Genomic DNA, 19,621 nt, shown 5'->3' with positions numbered 1-19,621 from the left:
TCCTCTCTGAGCCTTTGTAAAGTGAGAATAATAATATCCAATGTTTGGCACAAATTAGTGCTCAATAAATATCACATATTATTATGAGATTGTTATTGAGGCAGATTGTCTTATAAATGTCTGCTACTCAAGTATTTTTTCAACTAAAATTAAAATTAACAGGAAGATAGACTACTTTCGATAGTGTATTACTGAGGTAGGAGCAAAGGACCTCACAAAAATCTAATCGATCGTTGAGGATAGAGCACTAAATAAGTATCTTCCATTTCAGGGTCCAGCAACGGCTATCTTAAGACTTCTCCAGGGTTATGTTTTGGGTTTCTTCTCCACATAGGAAGCAATGCATATAATAATAAGACATAACTGTTTTATATTCTCATATTTAAGTAGTTCATGCCAAAGATTATAGGGACAGTCACATTATACATTTAGGACTTCATTTCTAAGAGTCACCACTCAAAATAATAACTAATTTGTGATGGTTGCACAACTTTGTGAATATACCAAAAACTACTAAATTGTACACTTTAAAGGGGCAAATTTTATGGTATGTCCATATATCTCAATTTAAAAATAACTCATTGATAATAGCTCTTTACAAAGCACTTCATCTGTATTATCTCACTCAATCTTCACAATAAAACCTTGGGTTAGCTCTTTACTATAATTTTATAATGAGGAAACTGAAGCACAGAGAAGTCTAACAATTTCCTCAAGATCTCATAGTGAGTAAATGCAGAGTTAGATACAAACGCTCATTTTCAAATGCTAAATCCAGCGTTTTCACCAAACCTACTCCTGCCTCTCAGAACCACACTGCCTTTTCCCTGGCCAGGATGTCTCTGTGATGCCTAGAAGCAAAGTGGTTGAAATGGGGCCAAAGTTGCAGGGGAAGCCAGACTCTTATCTTCCCAACCCACCTAAAGAGTCATTCTTCTTCATGAAGACACTGTTCTTGGGAACTGGAATCTTGAAATCTGGGTTTGCAAGATCCGGCTCTGTCCCTCATATCAACAAACACATGTGCTGAGGGAGTTGGGTGGTTTGCTTCCCACAGAGCTCTTAGCCCACAATGTCACACTGAAGACATTTTAATTAGTGACTTCTTGCTTCTGAAAATTGGAAGAGATTGATTTATGAGATGTGAAATACTCAATCACAAGTAATTAACTGGGCTTATTTCGGACTTGTTCTCTAATTGAAACAATATCCAAAGTTCTTTAAATGACGATGTATATTATCCTAATATCAAAATTTCGAGTCAAAGTCCAAAAGACTAGTTTTCTATATGGGTTTGGCAGGTAAAAGTGAATTATCAGCAGAGCAGTAAACAAAATATATTCACATAACTAATCCTCAAGAGACTTCTAGTAAAGGGGAGCGATGAAGGCGTTACACTCATAGGATTGATTTAAAAGCAACCTCTTTCAACAGCAATGATTAAAAAATAGTTTCAATTCCTAAATTCCTCCTGATCAGGCACCAACGCAGGAAAGAGGAATGGACTTCATTTCTCTACTTTGCGTATTTTGTGAAAGAATTTATTTTTTCATATTTCAGAGACTGTCTATTGGCACCACAGAAAACTTGGAGTTATAAAGAGAACTTTCATTAGTTACAAATGGACAAGTTGAGATTGGGGAGGTAAAGCTGAGGAGAACCAGCAAGAAAAAACACCTTCCAAGTTCTATCACTTGAAGCTCGGGCTAACAATTCCTCTCATTTTTGTTCCTCTCTCCCTCCTCCTTGGCCCTAGGAAATGCGGACTTGTGGTCAGCAGAGCCCGGTGGAGTCAGACCTGAGGCTGCAGAGGGCTGAGGCACCGGGAACCCCCCACCCCAAACCATGACACCTCTTCCATTAGCGCAGAACCACGCTAGGTGCGAGGTCTGAGGAATCCCCAACAGTCTCTCCCATCCGCACCCACAACGGGCCACCCTAGGCGGGCGAGCCGATGGGAGCGGGATGTGGCGGCAAGAGCTGCGGACCCGGGCATCATCAGACCTGCTCTTTCATTTTGAACTACAACTTATTGAACACTTCTTAGGTGCTAAGCTCTGTGCTACGTGGTTTTCACCCTTTTTAAAACAAATCGATGAGGCGGTTGGTATGACCCACAACTCTTATGAAGTAGGTGAAAAAAACGAAAGGTCAAGAAGACCCGGGGGATGGGGGGGGGGGGGGGGGGTGGGGATTTGGGAAGAAAAAGCAAAAAAGGAAAAAAACAAGAAGAGCCAGTTGCATACCCTGCTTCACCCAGGTCAAACCCTGATTCGCTGGACTCTGAAGCCCATTCCCGCTAAGCCAACCTCGGCCTCTGTTCTGCACCTCCGTCACCTCCCGTCTTGTCAGTCGCCGGTTAATAAAACGAGGTGGTGGCCGAGATGATTTTTACGGGTCTTTCCAGCTTGACGGATTTATAGTTTAAGGAGCTTATTAGGATTTATAGTTTAGGAGAACCCTCAAGATCCTCGCTTCCAAACACGTGTCAAAGCGCGGTACACGCGCACGTCCCGCTCCGCTCCAGGCGAGCACACGCCCAGCCGGCCCGGGGGCTCCAGGGGCCCAGGTCCAGGCGCTTCCCAGAATGCACGGCGGCAGGCGCATGCGCAATGGCCTCCAGGTGAGCGTGGTCGCTCCGCTCCCTGCCCCAGCCGTGCCTGCTTGCAGTCCCTTAGGGAGGCGGCAAGGGTGTGGGCGCCTCCGGCTCCGGCTGACCGTCGGCCCCTCAGCCGGGGCCCTAGCAGAGCTTTCCTCGCCATCCCCGCCTCCACTCCACCCCGGCTCTGGTCCCAGCAGTCGCCCGGGGAGGGGGAAGGAGGGAGGAGTCCTAGAGCGTGACGCCCCCGAGGCCTCCTGCTGGTCCAGAGTCGGTCCGGCCCGAGGGGCGTGAGGAGTGGGCGGGGCTGCGGACTTCGGACTCCGGCCCTTAGACCGCCGCCTGCCAAGCCGTAGCAGGCAGCCTAGTTTGGAGCTGAGCGAGCCATGACGGCGCTGCGGGCGCTCTGGTCCGAGATGCAGGACACCTGCACCTCGCTGGGGCTGATGCTGTCGGTCGTGCTGCTCGCAGGGCTGGCCCGCGTGGTCGCCCGGCAGCAGCAGCTGCACAGACCCATGGCCCACGCCTTCGTTTTGGAGTTTCTGGCCACCTTACAGCTCTGCTGTTGCACCCATGAGCTGCTGCTGCTGAGTGAGCAGGAACCCGCGCACCCCACTTGGCCGCTGACGCTAATCTACTTCTTCACGTTGGTACATGGCCTGACTCTGGTGGGCACCTCCAGCAACCCGTGCGGTGTGATGATGCAGATGATGCTGGGGGGAATGTCCCCCGAGATGGGTGCGGTGAGGCTGTTGGCTCAGCTGATTGGTGCTCTGGGCAGCAGGTACTGCATAGGCGCCCTGTGGAGCCTGGGGCTGACCAAGTATCACGTCAGCGAGAGGAGCTTCGCCTGCAAGAATCCCATTCAAGTCGACCTGCCCAAAGCGGTCATCGTAGAGGCCCTCTGCTCCTTTATCTTCCATAGCGCTTTGCTGAACTTCCAGGAGGTCAGACCCAAGCTTCGTATCCACCTGCTGGCAGCACTCATCACCTTTTTGGTCTATGCAGGTTGGTTATTCCCACAAAACACTTGGCACTTCCAGAGCTTCTATGACCTGAGGCTCTAAGTTCTTTACCAAGGTACATTTGAAACCCCTACACTTCTGTCAATTTTGGTATCCTTGTTAATCTAGCCATTTTGCAGCCCCTTCCTTACCGACAGGGCCGACATATAGATCTTCCATTCAGTGCTTTTTTGAACACCCAGAGAGAGGAGCCACTGCTATGCTGAAACTGAGATCTTGTGAGATATTGCCAAGGGTTCAGATATCTTACAAAGGGATTGTTTTAATGGTAGAGAGGAAAGATAACTTATCAGCTACCTCTTTACTCATGCCAACCTGGTATAGATCCTTTCTGACACTCTCACTGAAAAATGATCCTGGGTTTAAAAAGTTCCTTTCAATTTAAAGCACAAGCTACATGATTGGTTAATAGTAAGAGTGGGGAGTAGAAATTCTGTAGTTCTACTCCTTAGTTCTTTTTCTACAAAATTACTTAGTCATTTCTTATTTCCTTAATAATCTATCGAGTTATAGATGAACTTTTAAATGGCTTATTGAGAAAGATGTGTGTTTTAAAATTAAAACTTTCTTGAAATTAAAGATACTTTTTAAAAATAAGTATAACTCTTGAGAAATCTGTTGATTTCTTGTAAACCATTTGTTCCTTGACAGATCTCCGATGCAGTGGGTAATGTGGATACTCTAAACAGACAAGGAAATCCAAAAAACAAAAGTTTAGTGATTAAATGTGTCATTTTAAATGATTTCAACAAAATATCTTCATTGGGACTATATCTGAGTTATAAAATGTTTTGGAGGCAGGAATCCAGTAAAAGGAAATTTGTAGTAAGAGTCTATCTTCTGCCCAGTAAAAATGAAACTGTGTGTAGAAGCAAACCTTAACATAAGGATTCCTAGGGTAAAAATGACCTCTAGGGTAAAAAGGAAAGACTTTCCAATCCATCTTTCCTTCTTTAGATCTAATACCATTCTTTTGGTAGACACCAATGGACATAGATGGTATAGGAGAGAGGGATGGATATATGCATATCCGAGGGATTGGTGAGCAGTTGCTGATTTGTTAAAGTTTTAGGTTTTGGCTAAACCAGAAACATCCCTCCATGTGTGAACAGAATCATCCCTGCAAAAACTTGTGCCATCGTTTAGCTCTGCATTTATATAGTAAGAGCAGTAACAGCCAAAAGATGTTTTAAATTAATAAAATGTGATCTACAGTTGGGTCTTTCTGTACCAGTGTCCCTTCTCCTTCTCTTGACTACCCTGAAGTTGTTATTCTTCTGGTTTTTATACTTTTAATATATATTTATGATTCTATAAATAATACTGTATGTAATATTAGCCAAGACCTATTTTATAAGTGACAGAGATTTTGAGAGAAGAGAAACAAGGTATTATTTGAAGGTATAGATAAATATAAGGAAAGTTATTGGAAAGAACCCATAAAGCATCAATTTATGGTATCCAAAACACTGCTCTTTCTCTTTGCCTCACATTGCAGACATCGAAGTTGTTGAAATGAGGGCACTAATTGCTGGGGAGGAGGGGAGAGAGGAGTCCCAGAAGCAGTGGTTCTCAGTGTTCTCTCTGCGTCAGAATCTCCTGGGGAGCATTTGAAACACACCTGTGTTTGGCTGCAGAGATTAGATGTCATTGCTCTGAAAGAGGCCTAGGCGATGAGATATTTTAAAGTTTCCCGGGTGATCCCAGTATGAAGTCAGAATTGAGAACCACTGCTCTAGTCCAGACTTGTGTTGGCCACTTTGGCAGCCGCTAGCCGCATGGGGCTATTTATATTTAAATTAACTAAAATTGAATATTCAGTGTCTCATTTCAAGTGCTTAATTAAAGCCACATGCAGCTAGTGGGTACAGTATTGGACAGCGCTGGGGACTGTTTGCAGGGGGAGAACCCAATCGACAATTGTGGATTGCGACTGTTACAGCAGGTGATAATCTATTATGATCTTCCTTTTCTGACAATATGAGGGAGAGAAGACTATTCATTGAGCAATACGTCGAGCATATAGGACATTTATATGAATCATCTTAGTTAATCCTTACAACAACCCATTGGTGAGTACACTATTTTCATTTTAAAGTAAGTGAGGCTCAGAAGAGTGAAATGACATGTCCAAGGTCACACAGGTAGAATGTGCTGGAACCGTGGTTCAGACTGACACTAAACCTCATACTCATTTCATGATCAGCATTTCTACAGTGTGCTCCTCCAAAGTAACAAAAGCATATACACATAACTGAATATTATCCAGCCATGAAAAGGAATGAAGTTCTGATACATACTATGACATGGATGAACCTTGAAAACACGCTAAGCGGAATAAGCCAGACACAAAGAAACAAGTTGTATGACTCCACTTGTGTGGAAAATACAGAATAGGCAAATTTGTAGTCAGAAAGTAGAATAGAGGCTGCCAGGGACTGGGAGGCAGGGAGCAGCAGGGACTTCTTGTTTTATATGGGTACAGAGTTTTTGTTTGGGGTGATGGAAGAGTTTTGGAAATAGTGGTGATGGTTGAACATGTGAATGTAATTAATGCCACCGAATATACACTTAAAATGGCTTATTTTGTTATATATATGTTTTTACTATAATTAAAAAAATTTTTTTAGGTTATAAAAGAATTCTGTTGATAAATAATTTGGCAAACACTGGATAAAACAGGTTTTCTCATTTTAAGACTTCACAGAGCCTTTACTATGCTACTGTGAAACTTCAAGAGTTGGAACTTAGTTTTTCAAACGTATGGAATCCTTTTGTCTGGGAGTGAGTAGCAGAAGAGCACATGCTTTGGGAAATGCTGCGCTAAGCCATAGCCCTCCCCATTCTTTCCTATGGGTATCAGTCATATCTTTAGAACAGAGTTGTTCCAAGTAGAATGAACCCTCTTGGGACAGGTTGAGTGTCTGTCTTAGCAGGCAGAGGTGAGGCTTTTGTAGGAAGGATTTAAGAATGGATAGAGAAGGAAAGGCAGGGGAAGGGTTGGCTAAGTCGGGCATCATTACAAGTTACTCTGGTATGTCTTTAATTTTTTAAATTTTTATTTATTTATTTTTTTTTTGAGGAAGATTAGCCCTGAGCTAACATCTGCCACCAATCCTCCTCTTTTTGCTGAGGAAGACTGGCCCTGAGCTAACATCCGTGCCCACCTTCCTCTACTTTATATGTGGGACGCCTACCACAGCATAGCTTGACAAGCAGTGCGTGGGTCTGCACCCGGGATCCGAACCAGTGAACCCTGGGCCGCCGAAGCTAGAACGTACGGACTTGACCGCTGCACCACCAAGCTGGCCCTGTGGCATGTCTTTTTTTAAAAGAGTACTAAATAGTACCCTTTTTTACAATAGTACTAAAATACTATTAGTACAGGTTTGACAAAGTTGCGTACTGGGAGATTTCTTTAATCACTTGCACTTTGAGGGCGCTTGGAAGTCACCAATTCAGGCACCAATAACTGATTATATATTTTAATATTACAGAACATAACTGTCCAGCAGCATAGCCCCAGGCTCCTTGGACAGCCAGTGACAAGGGTCTGTGTGTTTATTGATCTAGCACCCTGCACTTTGACGTGCCGATGGAGGCCGCTGATGTCATTACCACTTATGTATTAGCTTCCCAATAAAGGGAAAAAAAAGCTGTGTGATTTATTAACATATTAGAGCTATAAGAACTATTAATGCGAATTTCAAGCAAATCTTCCTTAATTTAGGTTTTGGGAGAATTTGGTTCAATGAACAGGGTAAGAGAGAGCTGCATTCATTTTTTAATTAATTAGATATTGAAAAAAATCTGTTACTTTACACATCTAAGCAAGCTGTCTTTATTACTGCACCCTATTCGTTTACTTTTGTAGAATTTTTAATTATACACTTGTTTTCTGGTATAATGCCTGTCTTCCTCCACCAGATGGTAAGCTTTAGGAGTACAGAGACTAAAATTGTTTTATTCAGTGTAACGTATAATCAGGATTTAGCATGTTGTCACCTGGTACAAAATAAATACTCAGTAAGTATTTTTAGAATGAGCGAATGAATGAATTAGCAAATACTCTATTCGCTTTAAAAAATCACACAGAAAGAAATAATATGTATCTGGGAATTCTATATTTTATGTCTGAGGGCTTTCAAAATAAGCCTAATAAATTGTCTGAGGAAATTGTAATATTTTTACTTCATTTCATTACTCCATTCAGAAGTTTTTGGTATCACTCTAGGTCATGAAGAATATAAGTAAGATTGTTTGCCAAAGGAGAAGGGAACTAAGTCCTTTACATATGTTTGCTTTTAATACAATAATTCTATCAAATAGGGGCTAATTTACAAATGAAAAACAGCTTCAAACATCCAGACGTCTTTTATTATGCCAGTATAACACAGAGGATGAGAGTACAGGTTTGGAGTTGGACTATGGCCCTGGGAGAGACACTTAATTTAGGCCTCAGTTTCTTCATCTTTGAAATGGAGAATAATTCTCTCTCTCTCTTAAGACTATTACTACAATAGAGTGATGTATTTCATGTTCTTAGCATAGCACGTGGCACAAATATTCTGGTCCCTGGAAAGGGCTAGATTCCACTATAAATTAGTTAATCGACCTTCTGGCTTATACACGAGTCTTATGTGATTTTAACTAGCGTCATTCCATCACGGAGAATTTGATTACCTTTAGGGGTGTTGAGAAACATTAGTGCATAGAATTATCAGATTTGGGACCTACTCTTTGACTGTGGTAATCTCACCAAGTTCATGATGTCCTCTGAGACTCTGGGCAGTCAGCCAGCTGGATCTTCCCATCGATACCTCTTCTTTAACATGTGTAGTCTTCTCCCCTTCAATGTCAATAAATAACTTGTTTTTTGAAGCCATTTTCTGTTAGTTCCATGCTTGGTGGGTGAGTTAATTTTTAATAATTCATGGTTGATTACACAAGTAATACATGAATGTGGTTTTTTGGGAAAAAATTGAAACACTACTGATGAAACTAAAAGTGCCTTTTGACTGCTATTCACCATGCCCTCCATGACTTCTCCTTCCCGCCTCGAGATCCTCCACCTGTACGTTTGTGTGTGTCTCCTTCTAAACTCTTTTCATGTGCACTTATTATCGATAAGGCTCTAGAGAAACAATTATTTTATGTGTTCATGTTAACATAAAAGGTATCATTCCTTATTTTCTGTAGCTTGCTCATTTGGTGGCGGTGTTCAATGGCATATCTTTTTTTTTTTTTTTTTTTTTTTTTTTCCCTTTTTCTCCCCAAAGTCCCCCGGTACATAGTTGTGCATTCTTCGTTGTGGGTTCTTCTAGTTGTGGCACGTGGGACGCTGCCTCAGCGTGGTCTGATGAGCAGTGCCATGTCCGCGCCCAGGATTCGAACTAACGAAACACTGGGCCGCCTGCAGCGGAGCGCGCGAACTTAACCACTCGGCCACGGGGCCAGCCCCTCAATGGCATATCTTACAGATCTATCTATATAAGTAAAGAGATTTCTTTCGTTATTTCAAAACTGAATGGTATTCCAAATTAATAATAAAACTTGTTTAGCTATTTTCTTACGAATGGACATTTAGCTTTTTCCCATTTCTTTGCTACTAAAAATAATCAACCTTGTGTATATCTACTTGTATACAAGTATCTCTAGTTCTCTAGGACAGTGATTTTCAACAGTAGACAATTTTGCCACCCAGGGGACCTTTGGCAAAGTATGGAGACATTTTTGGTTGTTATGATGGGGGAGATGGATGTGCTGCTGGCATCTAGTCGGTAAAGGCCAGGGATGCTGCTAAACATGCTGCAATGCATAAGACAGCCCCCAACAAAGAATTATCCAGTCTAAAATGTCAAAGCCAATGCCACATATTTTGGGCTTTTTTTGGCACAGAACCCACTCCTGATACAGATTTCTGTATCAGTTAACTGTTGCTTAAAATACTAATTTATTACCGTTCATGATTCTGTGAGTTAGATGGGAAAGTCCTCTGAGATCGCATAGGTTAGACACTTTGTGGGGCTGGAAGAACCAAAGCAGCCTCACTCCTGTGCCTGGCAGTTGATGCCAGCTGTCATCTAAGACACCTCGGTTCTCCTCCATGTGGCCTCTCATCCTCCAGCAGCCCAGACCAGCTTGTTTACATGATCAGAACATGTTCCAGGACAGCAAAAAGTGGAAGCTAATGGGTTTATTGAGACCTGAACCTAGAAGTCACTCAGAGTCAGTCCTCACATCCAGAATTCACAGAGCATCACTTGTGCTGCATTCTGTTTGTCAGTGCAAGTTGCAAAGCCAGTCCATGTTCGAGAGAATAGATCCCACCAAGCTTCCACCAGGCCGCACCGTGCAGAATTGGTGGTGTGAGGATTAGAAGATAAGGGGAGTGAAGTAGTCTGAGTTTTAGGATGGTATAGGACTGAGTGATAGTGTTCTTAGACCTACCGGGACTACAGAAGCTCTCATGGGAATACTGAAGTAAACTAATTATGAGGGCAGTGGTTCATTGATAAATGCCTAAAAAAATAAACACAGGTCACTTATTATATTATCATAGCACATATTACATTATATTGTAAAGATCTGTATGAGTCCTTATCTTTCTGCCCAATACATAGGAACTCAATAATTTTTTGTAGGATTGAACTGAAATGACCACCTGCCAACCAGACAATTCTGTTGGCCCTTGGCAGTTGCAGATTTAACATTCCAGGATTTGACTACTCAAGAATGATTCTAAAGGTCCATGACGTGATGTCATTTGTAATTGCTGAGGCATGAATGTGAATCGTGATGTGAGGCTGGCATGCTAGAAAAAACTCTTAGCCGTGTAGCGAACTTAGTTCATTGCTCAACATCTTCATCTCAACACGGCTTCAATGTTTCCAGCCTATCAAGTGTGAAATCTCATTAGTGAAATCTTATGAAAGGGTCACTTAATTTCCACTTCTACTTTACTGCATTTTATGAGGACACTTGACATGCTATATTGGCGTATGTCAATATAAAATCTGTGAAGATCTCAGGCTCTCTCTCTTTGGCTGAGTGAGAGGCAGATGTGTGTGCCCAAACTTCCATTTGGAAGAACTGCCAGAAATGTCCCTATCTCAAGGATACTCTTAGGGTGTGTTTTGAAAAGCTGAGCCACAGCTCTGGAGAGTACCGTGGGACAGGCATTTTCGCTTCCCCTGCCTTTCCTTACTTGCTGTGTGGCCAGAACTATAAACTCCTAGGCCCCAGGTCAGAGAGATACCCTGGGGGCACAGCTGGACCACGAATCCTGAAAAGTAGTCAACAGAATTTGTGCTTGTCTTTCATGACTGCTCATAGTCAATTCCTTTTTTATTTAAAGAATTTTTGTAACCACTTTATTGATATATAAATTCACATACCATTCACAGTCACTTCTTCAGGGCTCTGTTGACAGGTAAAAATGGAGTCAATGATAATACTTTGGTCCATTTTCTGTTTTGTTTTCAACACAGAGGTATGTTTATGCCCAAGAGGATTCTAGGGTATTGTATCCATTTAAAAGGTATTTTCATTTATTTATTTAAATTGATGAATGTTAAGAAGGGCAGCCAAATCTCCTATTTTATAAAACTGTAGGAAGAATAATACAGCAGATTAACTTTCGATACGCATTTTATAATATATAGGAAAAGCACTGAATTAAAACAATGTTCTCTTTTTTGTTTTGGCACCTGGCATATTGTAATCTATAATCTATTTTTATACTCTATAATATGCCAGGTGATTCTGCAAAGGAAGATTATAGAATAAGAATACTTAAATACCTGAAATAAAATAGTCACATTTGGTAACCCCTTTATTTCCAGTTACAAGAAGATGTAAGATATATGGTTTGGTATCACTCTGCTTAAAATGTATTACAGGTGGAAGTCTAACAGGAGCTGTATTTAATCCAGCTTTGGCACTTTCACTACATTTCAAGTGTTTTGATGAAGCATTCCTTCAATTTTTTATAGTATATTGGCTGGCTCCTTCTTTAGGTAAGCATATTTTTATTTAATATGATTAAAATATTAGGATATCTTTAAAAATATGAAATGGTATGTCACTATTAAGATGTCAATTTCCAAAGCCAGAGTAGGTACAAAGAAGAAAATGAAAAAGGTAGTTAAACTGCCTGAAATAGTATTATTTTGTGCAGTATCCTTTAAAACTGTTTTTATCTTCAAAGAAACAAAATTATCTAGTTAAGGATGGTCTGTTTTAGGTATGATACCACTTTAAGAAACCCTCAGATATGAGGGCAAAAAAAGTAAGGAGCAATTACTTCTTCCATTAAAAAATAACCTCTTTTTTTTGCTAAAGGAATTTGTTTTTTGAAATTTGTGAGCTCCAGATAAAATACTATTTAGTTCATTGACTCATTTTGCAGAAGAGCATCTCATGAAATAATGTATACTTATAATATGTATAGTTTTAAAATTATCCACAAGTTACATTCCTTTTATTTCTCTCTGGATCAGATATATAAAAAATCCTCTATTCAGAGAAGTCAAATAACCAAAAAAAATTATAAAATAACTGTAATCATAATGTGCACTTCTTTATACAAGTTATATTTCTTGTTTAGTCTTCTGGTTTAAACCTGATTATAATTCATAACTATAAATGAATATGAGGCTGCCTGGTCTTCTATTAGTTAATCCTTCTTTTTATTCACAGTTTGCATTTTGTTTCTTGTTGCTCATTTTTGTTAAACAAACAAACAAAAAGGCTCATACAGGAGGGAACATTGGCACAAAAGGTTTGAATAGCCATTACACTTTACTCCTCCTATTCACGTTCCATTCCTTTATCTCACATTTAGTATCTAGAATGTTCGATAATAATGTCTATAGGCCTAAATATGAAGAATATCAGAGAAAACATGCATTTAAAAATGCTAATAATCATAGCTTTTCTTTTCAGTTCTACAGATGGCTAGTATTTTCCAATAATAACTTCTTTGAAGATAAATTTTCTCTATTCTTGATTTTTAATAAGTGAAAAAGTTCACTGAAGTTCATAAAGAAGTTAAAAAAGTCCCTAATTAGATAAAACTACTGATTGTTTTTATACTGAAAAATTCCTAATATGTCTTATTTGAAATCAACATATATTATTATTATATATTTGTTAATGTGCTCCAACTACAATTTTAACAGTAGGCCATGATACTAAGGAATTACTTTGTCGATTACTTGAAAGAACATTGAAAAGTAGGTTTTACCAAAAGAATGTTAAAGGAAGAAAAATCAGAAGTAATGATGTTCTCTGTAAAAGGACCATGACTTTTTTCTTTAAACACATGTTTTCTAGCCCAAATCACTTAATAACTTCTTCCTGGAAGAACATACTGGAAAAGTTTCATGATACATAAAAAAGGAACAATTGCTTCTGCTCCTTTAGAATGAATACAGACCAGAGAGTAGAAGGGTGGGGAAACAGACTATATTCTCTTCATGTTAGTGTAGTCCAAACAGGAAGGCAACATTACTTGAGGGCTTTACCAAAACATTTTAAAGAACTACTTACCCAGAAACAATCCAGATATCCAATCAAAAGACAGGTATACTTTTATTTATTTCTTTGCTTCCTATTCAAGGAATCTTTTAAAACAGAATTAGGATCAAACTTTTTTGCAATTGTGTATGGCCCTATTTAGCTTGCTGAAACTATGCATTCAAAGATTCTTTCTTCTTTCTTTTCTTTTTTGCTGAGGAATGTTTGCCCTGAGCTAACATCTGCACTGATCTTCCTTTCTGTATGTGAGCTGCCAGCACAGCATGGCCACTGACAGATGAATGGTGTAGGTCTGTGCTCGGGAACTGAACCCAGGCTGCTAAAGCAGAGCATGCCAAACTTAACCACTAGGCCACAGGGGCTGGCCCCAAAGATTCTTTCTTTTTTATTTAAAAAAATTTTTTTAAAGATTTTATTTTTCCTTTTATTCCCAAAGGCCCTCGGTACATAGTTGTGTATTTTTAGTTGTGAGTCCTTCTAGTTGTGGCATGTGGGATGCTGCCTCAGCATGGCCTGATGAGCAGCGCCATGTCTGCACCCAGGATTCAAACTGGAAAAACCCTGGGCCACCAAAGTGGACCGTGTGAACTTAACCACACAGCCACGGGGCCAGCCCTCCAAAGATTCTTTCTTAGTTAGCCTAAGGACCTCCCCGCATTTTTCTAAATTGGTCCAACATAAATTCTATTGTAGTTTTTTGGTTTGAAGAGGCACGTTCCTATACTTCTTTAAGAGGTTTATGAATGAGAAACAATACAGGAACCCTTCAATATATACGGATAAAAGATGTGAGTAAATAGCAGTTTTTAGAATATGGAATTCCAGCTGGCCATTGAATTTTGTCATATATTGAAGTTACATTCCCACTGGGGAACAAAAAGGCCTCAATTAAACTCTAACAAGGATACAAAAAATAAGAGATTATATTTTTACAAGAGCCATTCAAAGAGCTAAATAAGAGATGAGGAGTCAAGACAAACAGACAAAACCCTGTTAAAGCTGCTTCAGGCACTGCCATGGAGTAAGACGGAGGAGAGAAATCCCAAGCTATCTGTCTTCTTTCCCTTCTTGACCAACCAAAGAGCAAACTGTCCTTGGAAGTCATAGTCCTTGTTCCTTCTTGTTTCTCTTTATAGCAGAGATAATTATAATTCTTCTAATAGCCCCTGTCATCTCCCCAAAATTAATTAAAAATGTTAGAAATGTGATAAGAATGTATATAGAATTAATTCTCTAGTTTACATAATTCATACAATGAAAATTAGCAAATTCTATTTGCTTCTATGAAACTGCAATGCCATTTTTGGAAGAAGTTTTAAATGTCTTATTTTCTAGCTTTCACTTTATAAAGAAAATGTCAAATTTTGTGGGTCAGTTAACATACAGATTGGTTCTATTTTTGTTCATTTAAAGCCTTTGGCTGCAAAACAGATTCATCTTTCAAGAACATGTTAAGCTATCCAAATGGTAGTCAAACCATAAGGTTTCCTTTTGTTACAAGAGTAAAATATCAAATCCACATGTGACAAAAATTCATTTTTAAAAACATTATTTATTTATTTATTTATTTATTTATTTATTTATTTAGAGGAAGATTGGTCCTGAGCTAACATCTGTGCCCGTCTTCCTCTATTTTATGTGGGACGCCTGCCACAGAATGCCTGAATGGCTTCATAAGCAGTGTGTAAGTCTGTGCCCAGGATCCGAACTGGCAAACCCTGGGCTGCCAAAGTGGAGCATGTGAACTTAACTGCTGTGCCACTAGGCCGGCCCCCCAAATTTATTTATTTTTATTTTTATTTATGCTGAGGAAGATTAGCCCTGAACTAACATCTGTTGCCAATCTTCCTCTTTTTTTGCTTAAGGAAGATTAACCCTGAGCTGACATCTGTACCAATCTTCCTCCACTTTTTATGTGGGCTGCTGCCACAGCATGGCCGACAAGTGGTGTACGTCTGCCAACAGGATCTGAACCCATGAACCTGGCCACTGAAGTGGAGAGCACTGAACTTAACCACTATGCCCTATTTTTTATTTTTTACTGAGGTCACATTGATTCATAACATTATATAAATTTCAAAAAGTTGTTCTTAATCTGAGTTTAAAGTGACTTAGTGCTTTCAGTCTAAATATGCTAGGATAAAAACATTAACTGTTGCAGACTTCCCTTTCAAAACAGTGATGTAAGCCCTGTAGCTCATTCTCTCCCATCCCAATTTCCCATTGGAAAATTAACCAATGACTAAATGCTAGATTTGTCTGGTGTGACCTCAAAAATGAAGACTTAGTAATATGTGATCTTTTTAAAGAATTATATTTAAGATTAAGATACAAAATTTTGGCACTGACCAAAATTTTCTATATTAGATAATTTGCTTGATACAGCTCTAAAAGCTATTAATGGTTGAGGTTGATGAAAAAAAATGAGAAAGGAGAAAGTAATCTAACATACTCTTCTCATTTGAGCATTCCAAGTGAAAACTCAAAATTGCTTTCAGTTGCTTTATTCTCACTGCACATCCCTGGGGCATGAGGTACAAAGTGTTGCCATTTTAAAGAGGAGCAAATGGAGACCCGTCCAGAGTTTCTCACTCAAGTCAGTAATGGAGCCAGAACTAGAACTACAAATCTTTCTGTTTTATGTATCCTTTGAATTCATTGATTAGATACTACTGGTTTTACCAACTACATACTGTTTTTAAGGATTCGTGGTTGAAGAAAAACAATGTGAGAATGTTAGATTAAAAAATATCTACATGTTTCATGTTGAATTGATGTAGCCAATTCTTTTAAACATAGCTTCCCAAATCTCTCGGTATATAATTGTATAGAATCCTAAATTATACGCACTGAGTGATTATGAACTTCCTTAGAGATTGTTTTATTTTACTGTATTTTGTCTTTCAGGTATATTGTTGATGATTTTGATGTTCAGCTTTTTCCTTCCATGGCTATATAACAACCATACAATTAATAAAAAGGAATAACCATTCCTAAAGACTCAGACTAAGTTACAGGACAGACAAGCTGGACGTGATAAAGATTTTATTACCTCACATTGAACACACTGGCTGCAGTGGATTCATCAATCTTAGCTTCCTTTGAGGAAGCTGCCTTAGAATTTTCATCACTGAAACTTGAAAAAATTACTATTAAAATGAGGTATCCCGTATTTCTCAGTTAAGACTTGTTCTTTTGAGTGTGTAATGCTGTTAGAAAAGACTCATTACATTACATATAAATCTCAAGTGGTAACTGTTAATTTTGATGAAAAAAAAATGAGTACAGGGTGGGAAGGGAAGGGAAGGTGATGGCAGGACCAAAAGAAAGAGTCTGTATATCAAGTGTCTCCTGAATGAACGGGATTTTTAACCAGAGTGCAACCAGGCCCACTTAGCCAACTGCAGAGAGGATGCTTTTCAGCCCCTGCCTCACACAGCGATACCATCAGCAGTGTCATCTTTCAATAGGAAAGCTGCTTTTGGAAGTAGATTATATATCTACTCATACTCAAGGGGTTTCCTAAATTTTAAATAAATTCTAATCTAAAATATTTTCTCAAATAGACACTCTCACTAACTTTAGGCAAGTTGTTATTCTTTAATAGAACATAATAAAATGAAGCACCCATACAAAGTCACGGTGTGAGCTCTTCTCATTCTCATTTGATCTAAACAGCTACCTTATAAAGTAGGTCGGGCATGTATTTTTAATCTCTATTTTACAGATAAGGAAACGAAGTCCAAGGTCAAATACAGCCAAAAACCATCTTTAATTTCTACTTCAATACGAAAAATCTTCAGTCATCATTATGACTAAAGGAAAATTGTAGATTTTGAAGACACATTAACTACTTTATAATATTAAGGTTTGTTTAGGAATTAACTAGCTTTTTTTAGGCTTAAAGAACCTTCAAGTTTTCCTGTATTAGAAGCTTTATTCTATGAGGTCTACTTTTTATTAAAACTTCAGGCCATAAACGGTTAAGTTTGTTTCTCTTCAAAGGAAATTCCATTATGAGGGTTAAAATTGAAAGTAAAAAAATACGGGGGGAGATGAGATCTGCTTGAATAATAATCAATGAAGCAACTGATAAATTGCCGGGTAATTTAAGTGCTGCTTGGTGATCAGCTTGCAGACAGTCACTCTCTTGACACCTGCAGGCTGAACTGAATTGCTGCGGGCTACCCAACAAGGCAACCAGTTTGATGATCATGGACTTTGACTCTTGAACTTACAAATACACACCTAATCGTTTCTATTTTAAAAAGCAGAGTTCGTAAAACTGTGACAGTGGCTAAATGCAGTCTCTGACACATTTTATTTGGCCTGCACGGTATTAAAAAAAATTAAAAGCTAGTATTAAGTCTTTTTCATACAAAAATCCACAGTTCCAGCTTCTCTTGAAAAAAATCAAAAGACCTGGCAATACTAGGCCCAAATTCTGCCATGTCAAAACCACAAAATAATGGTGGTTCTTTTTAAAATGGTCCCTTGGCCACTCCCTATGTCTTCCAAACATGATGCTGATTTCACTTATTGTCTCATGGCTGTTTTTCTTATAATAGAGACACTTTATTTATGTCTCTATCATGAGGACGCTGTGGTTTAAGAAAAATGAGTATTAATTTGTGAAAATACCCAGCCCTCTGAACTTTACCTGTCAGAATTTGAGTTGTGACTTCTGATGACACTGCTTCCCCTGCAGCCCTCTCAAGGGGTAGCTTTTTCTCTACCACACCTCTGATACCACTGGGCCTGGAGGTGGAACAGGTTCTTTTCTCTTCATTGCTGCTTGCTGTCTATTCTCCTCTGCTCCTTCCATTAAAAACGTGTCATCAGACCATGCCATCTGCTACCTGGTTCTTACTGAAGTTTTCTCCTGTACAGTCCCCTCGATTCCCCCTCATTCCTTTAACAACTTAGCTCCTGTCTCACCCTCTACAATACCACTCCAGTTATATGTCTTGGTGATTTCAATACCCACAAAGATGATCCTTCCAGTGTCTTAGCCTCTCAGTTCACTGGCTGAACTTGAAAGGCTCTTCAGTAATTTTTTTTTCTATTCCGCCTGAGCTACAACTTTGGCCATAACCTTCGGCTTGTCATTACCAATAACTCAGAATCTTCTATGAACTCAAACACCCTACTTTCTAACCACTAACCCTTCTTTCCAGCTCCCTCACTCTAGTACCCCGTCTCTAATGATTCTTTGACCTCCATGAGGTCCAACTGATACCACCCCCTTTTCACAACTCTCACCCCTTTCAAGTACTCTCTTCTCCTTAAGCAGCTTAAATTACACACTTGCTTACAATCTTAACTCCCTTGTTCCTCTCTCTCTCCATCATGCGCACATGGCTTAACCATAACACAATTAAATCCAACTGTCTGCTTATTCCATGCCAGCAGCCACACATGAAAAGAAGAAAAATTGGAGATAGCAGGACAGTTCAAAGAGTTTTGCTGTAAAGGGAAGAAAATGTGGGTGGTAGCTGGAGGGGAAAATTGGGCCAAGAAAGAATTTACTTTTTTAAGATGAGAAAGATATGTTTATATGCTGACGGGAATGATGCAGTAGAAAGAAAATAACTGATGATGTAGGAGAGGGAGGGATTTCCCCGGTCCATATTTTTTAATAGGTTAGTGAAGACGGAATCAAGTGCACAGATGAAGGGGTTGGTCTTAGCTAGAGGCATAGACAGTTCATAGTAACGGAGAAAAGGTGAGAATAGATGAGCACAAGAGGAATTAGGCAAGCACATGCCATGTGAGAGTTTGAAGAAGTTTTACTTTCTTCTTCCCGTTTTCTCTTGAAGCATTCTTGTCAGACCTTCAACTCCACCGTTCCACTGAAATTCTTGCCAAGGCCATCAATGACTTTGGTGTTGCTAAATCAAGTTCTCATTCTTTTTACCTATCAGCAGTATCTGATATAACCGATTGCTTTCTCCTCCTGAAAACTTTGCTTCCAGAAAATCATTGCCTTCTGTTTCTTTTTTTAGTTCTTCCTCCTTTCCCCTAATGAGAATTTCCCAGGGCTCAGTCCTCTGAGCTCTTTTCTATTTATACTTACTCCCTTGGTAATTTTATCCCGTCTTGCGGCTTTATAGCAACTATATCCTAATGACTGCCAAATTTATATCTCCAGCTTGTACAACTGTTCTGAACTCTAGACTCATATCCATCAGTATATGCGACATCTGTCCTTGGTTGTCTAGCAGGTAACTTAAGTTGATACATGCAGCTCTGGTTGATTCGAACTGCATAATTTATCCATTCTAGTGATGGATATTTCTAGTTATTCTCTATTAAAGCAATGCTTGTGCATTTCTTCTTCTGTATACATGTTTCTCTAGGGTAGCAGGCTTTCATACTTTTCATTATGACCTGCTAGCATAGTTTGGTCCATCTACTTTTTTTTTCTTTTTTTTTGGAGGAAGATTAGCCCTGAGCT

The 19,621-nt window shown here is 39.4% G+C and overlaps 1 protein-coding gene across 2 annotated transcripts in view; it reads left to right on the top strand.

Moving 5' to 3' along the window:
• Positions 1 to 19,180, top strand: part of AQP11 (aquaporin 11) — a 71,988-nt gene extending 52,808 nt beyond the window's left edge. The window contains exons 4-6 of one of the 2 annotated variants that reach the window (XM_070272155.1): positions 1,757 to 3,607; positions 11,526 to 11,642; positions 16,072 to 16,348. In XM_070272155.1, coding sequence (XP_070128256.1) covers positions 2,986 to 3,607; positions 11,526 to 11,642; positions 16,072 to 16,151 — 819 coding nt within the window. In that variant the 5' untranslated portion in view covers positions 1,757 to 2,985 and the 3' untranslated portion in view covers positions 16,152 to 16,348. Of the gene's footprint in view, positions 1 to 1,756; positions 3,608 to 11,525; positions 11,643 to 16,071 lie in introns of those variants that run through there. The other variant, NM_001434695.1, reaches the window with a different exon arrangement.
• The last annotated feature ends 441 nt before the right edge of the window (positions 19,181 to 19,621 follow it).

Source organism: Equus caballus, chromosome 7, assembly GCF_041296265.1.
Source record: "Equus caballus isolate H_3958 breed thoroughbred chromosome 7, TB-T2T, whole genome shotgun sequence".
In the NCBI taxonomy this organism is placed as follows: Eukaryota; Metazoa; Chordata; class Mammalia; order Perissodactyla; family Equidae; genus Equus; species Equus caballus.
Note: the sequence above shows the minus strand (reverse complement) of the source record. Positions and strands in the feature narration are given on the sequence as shown.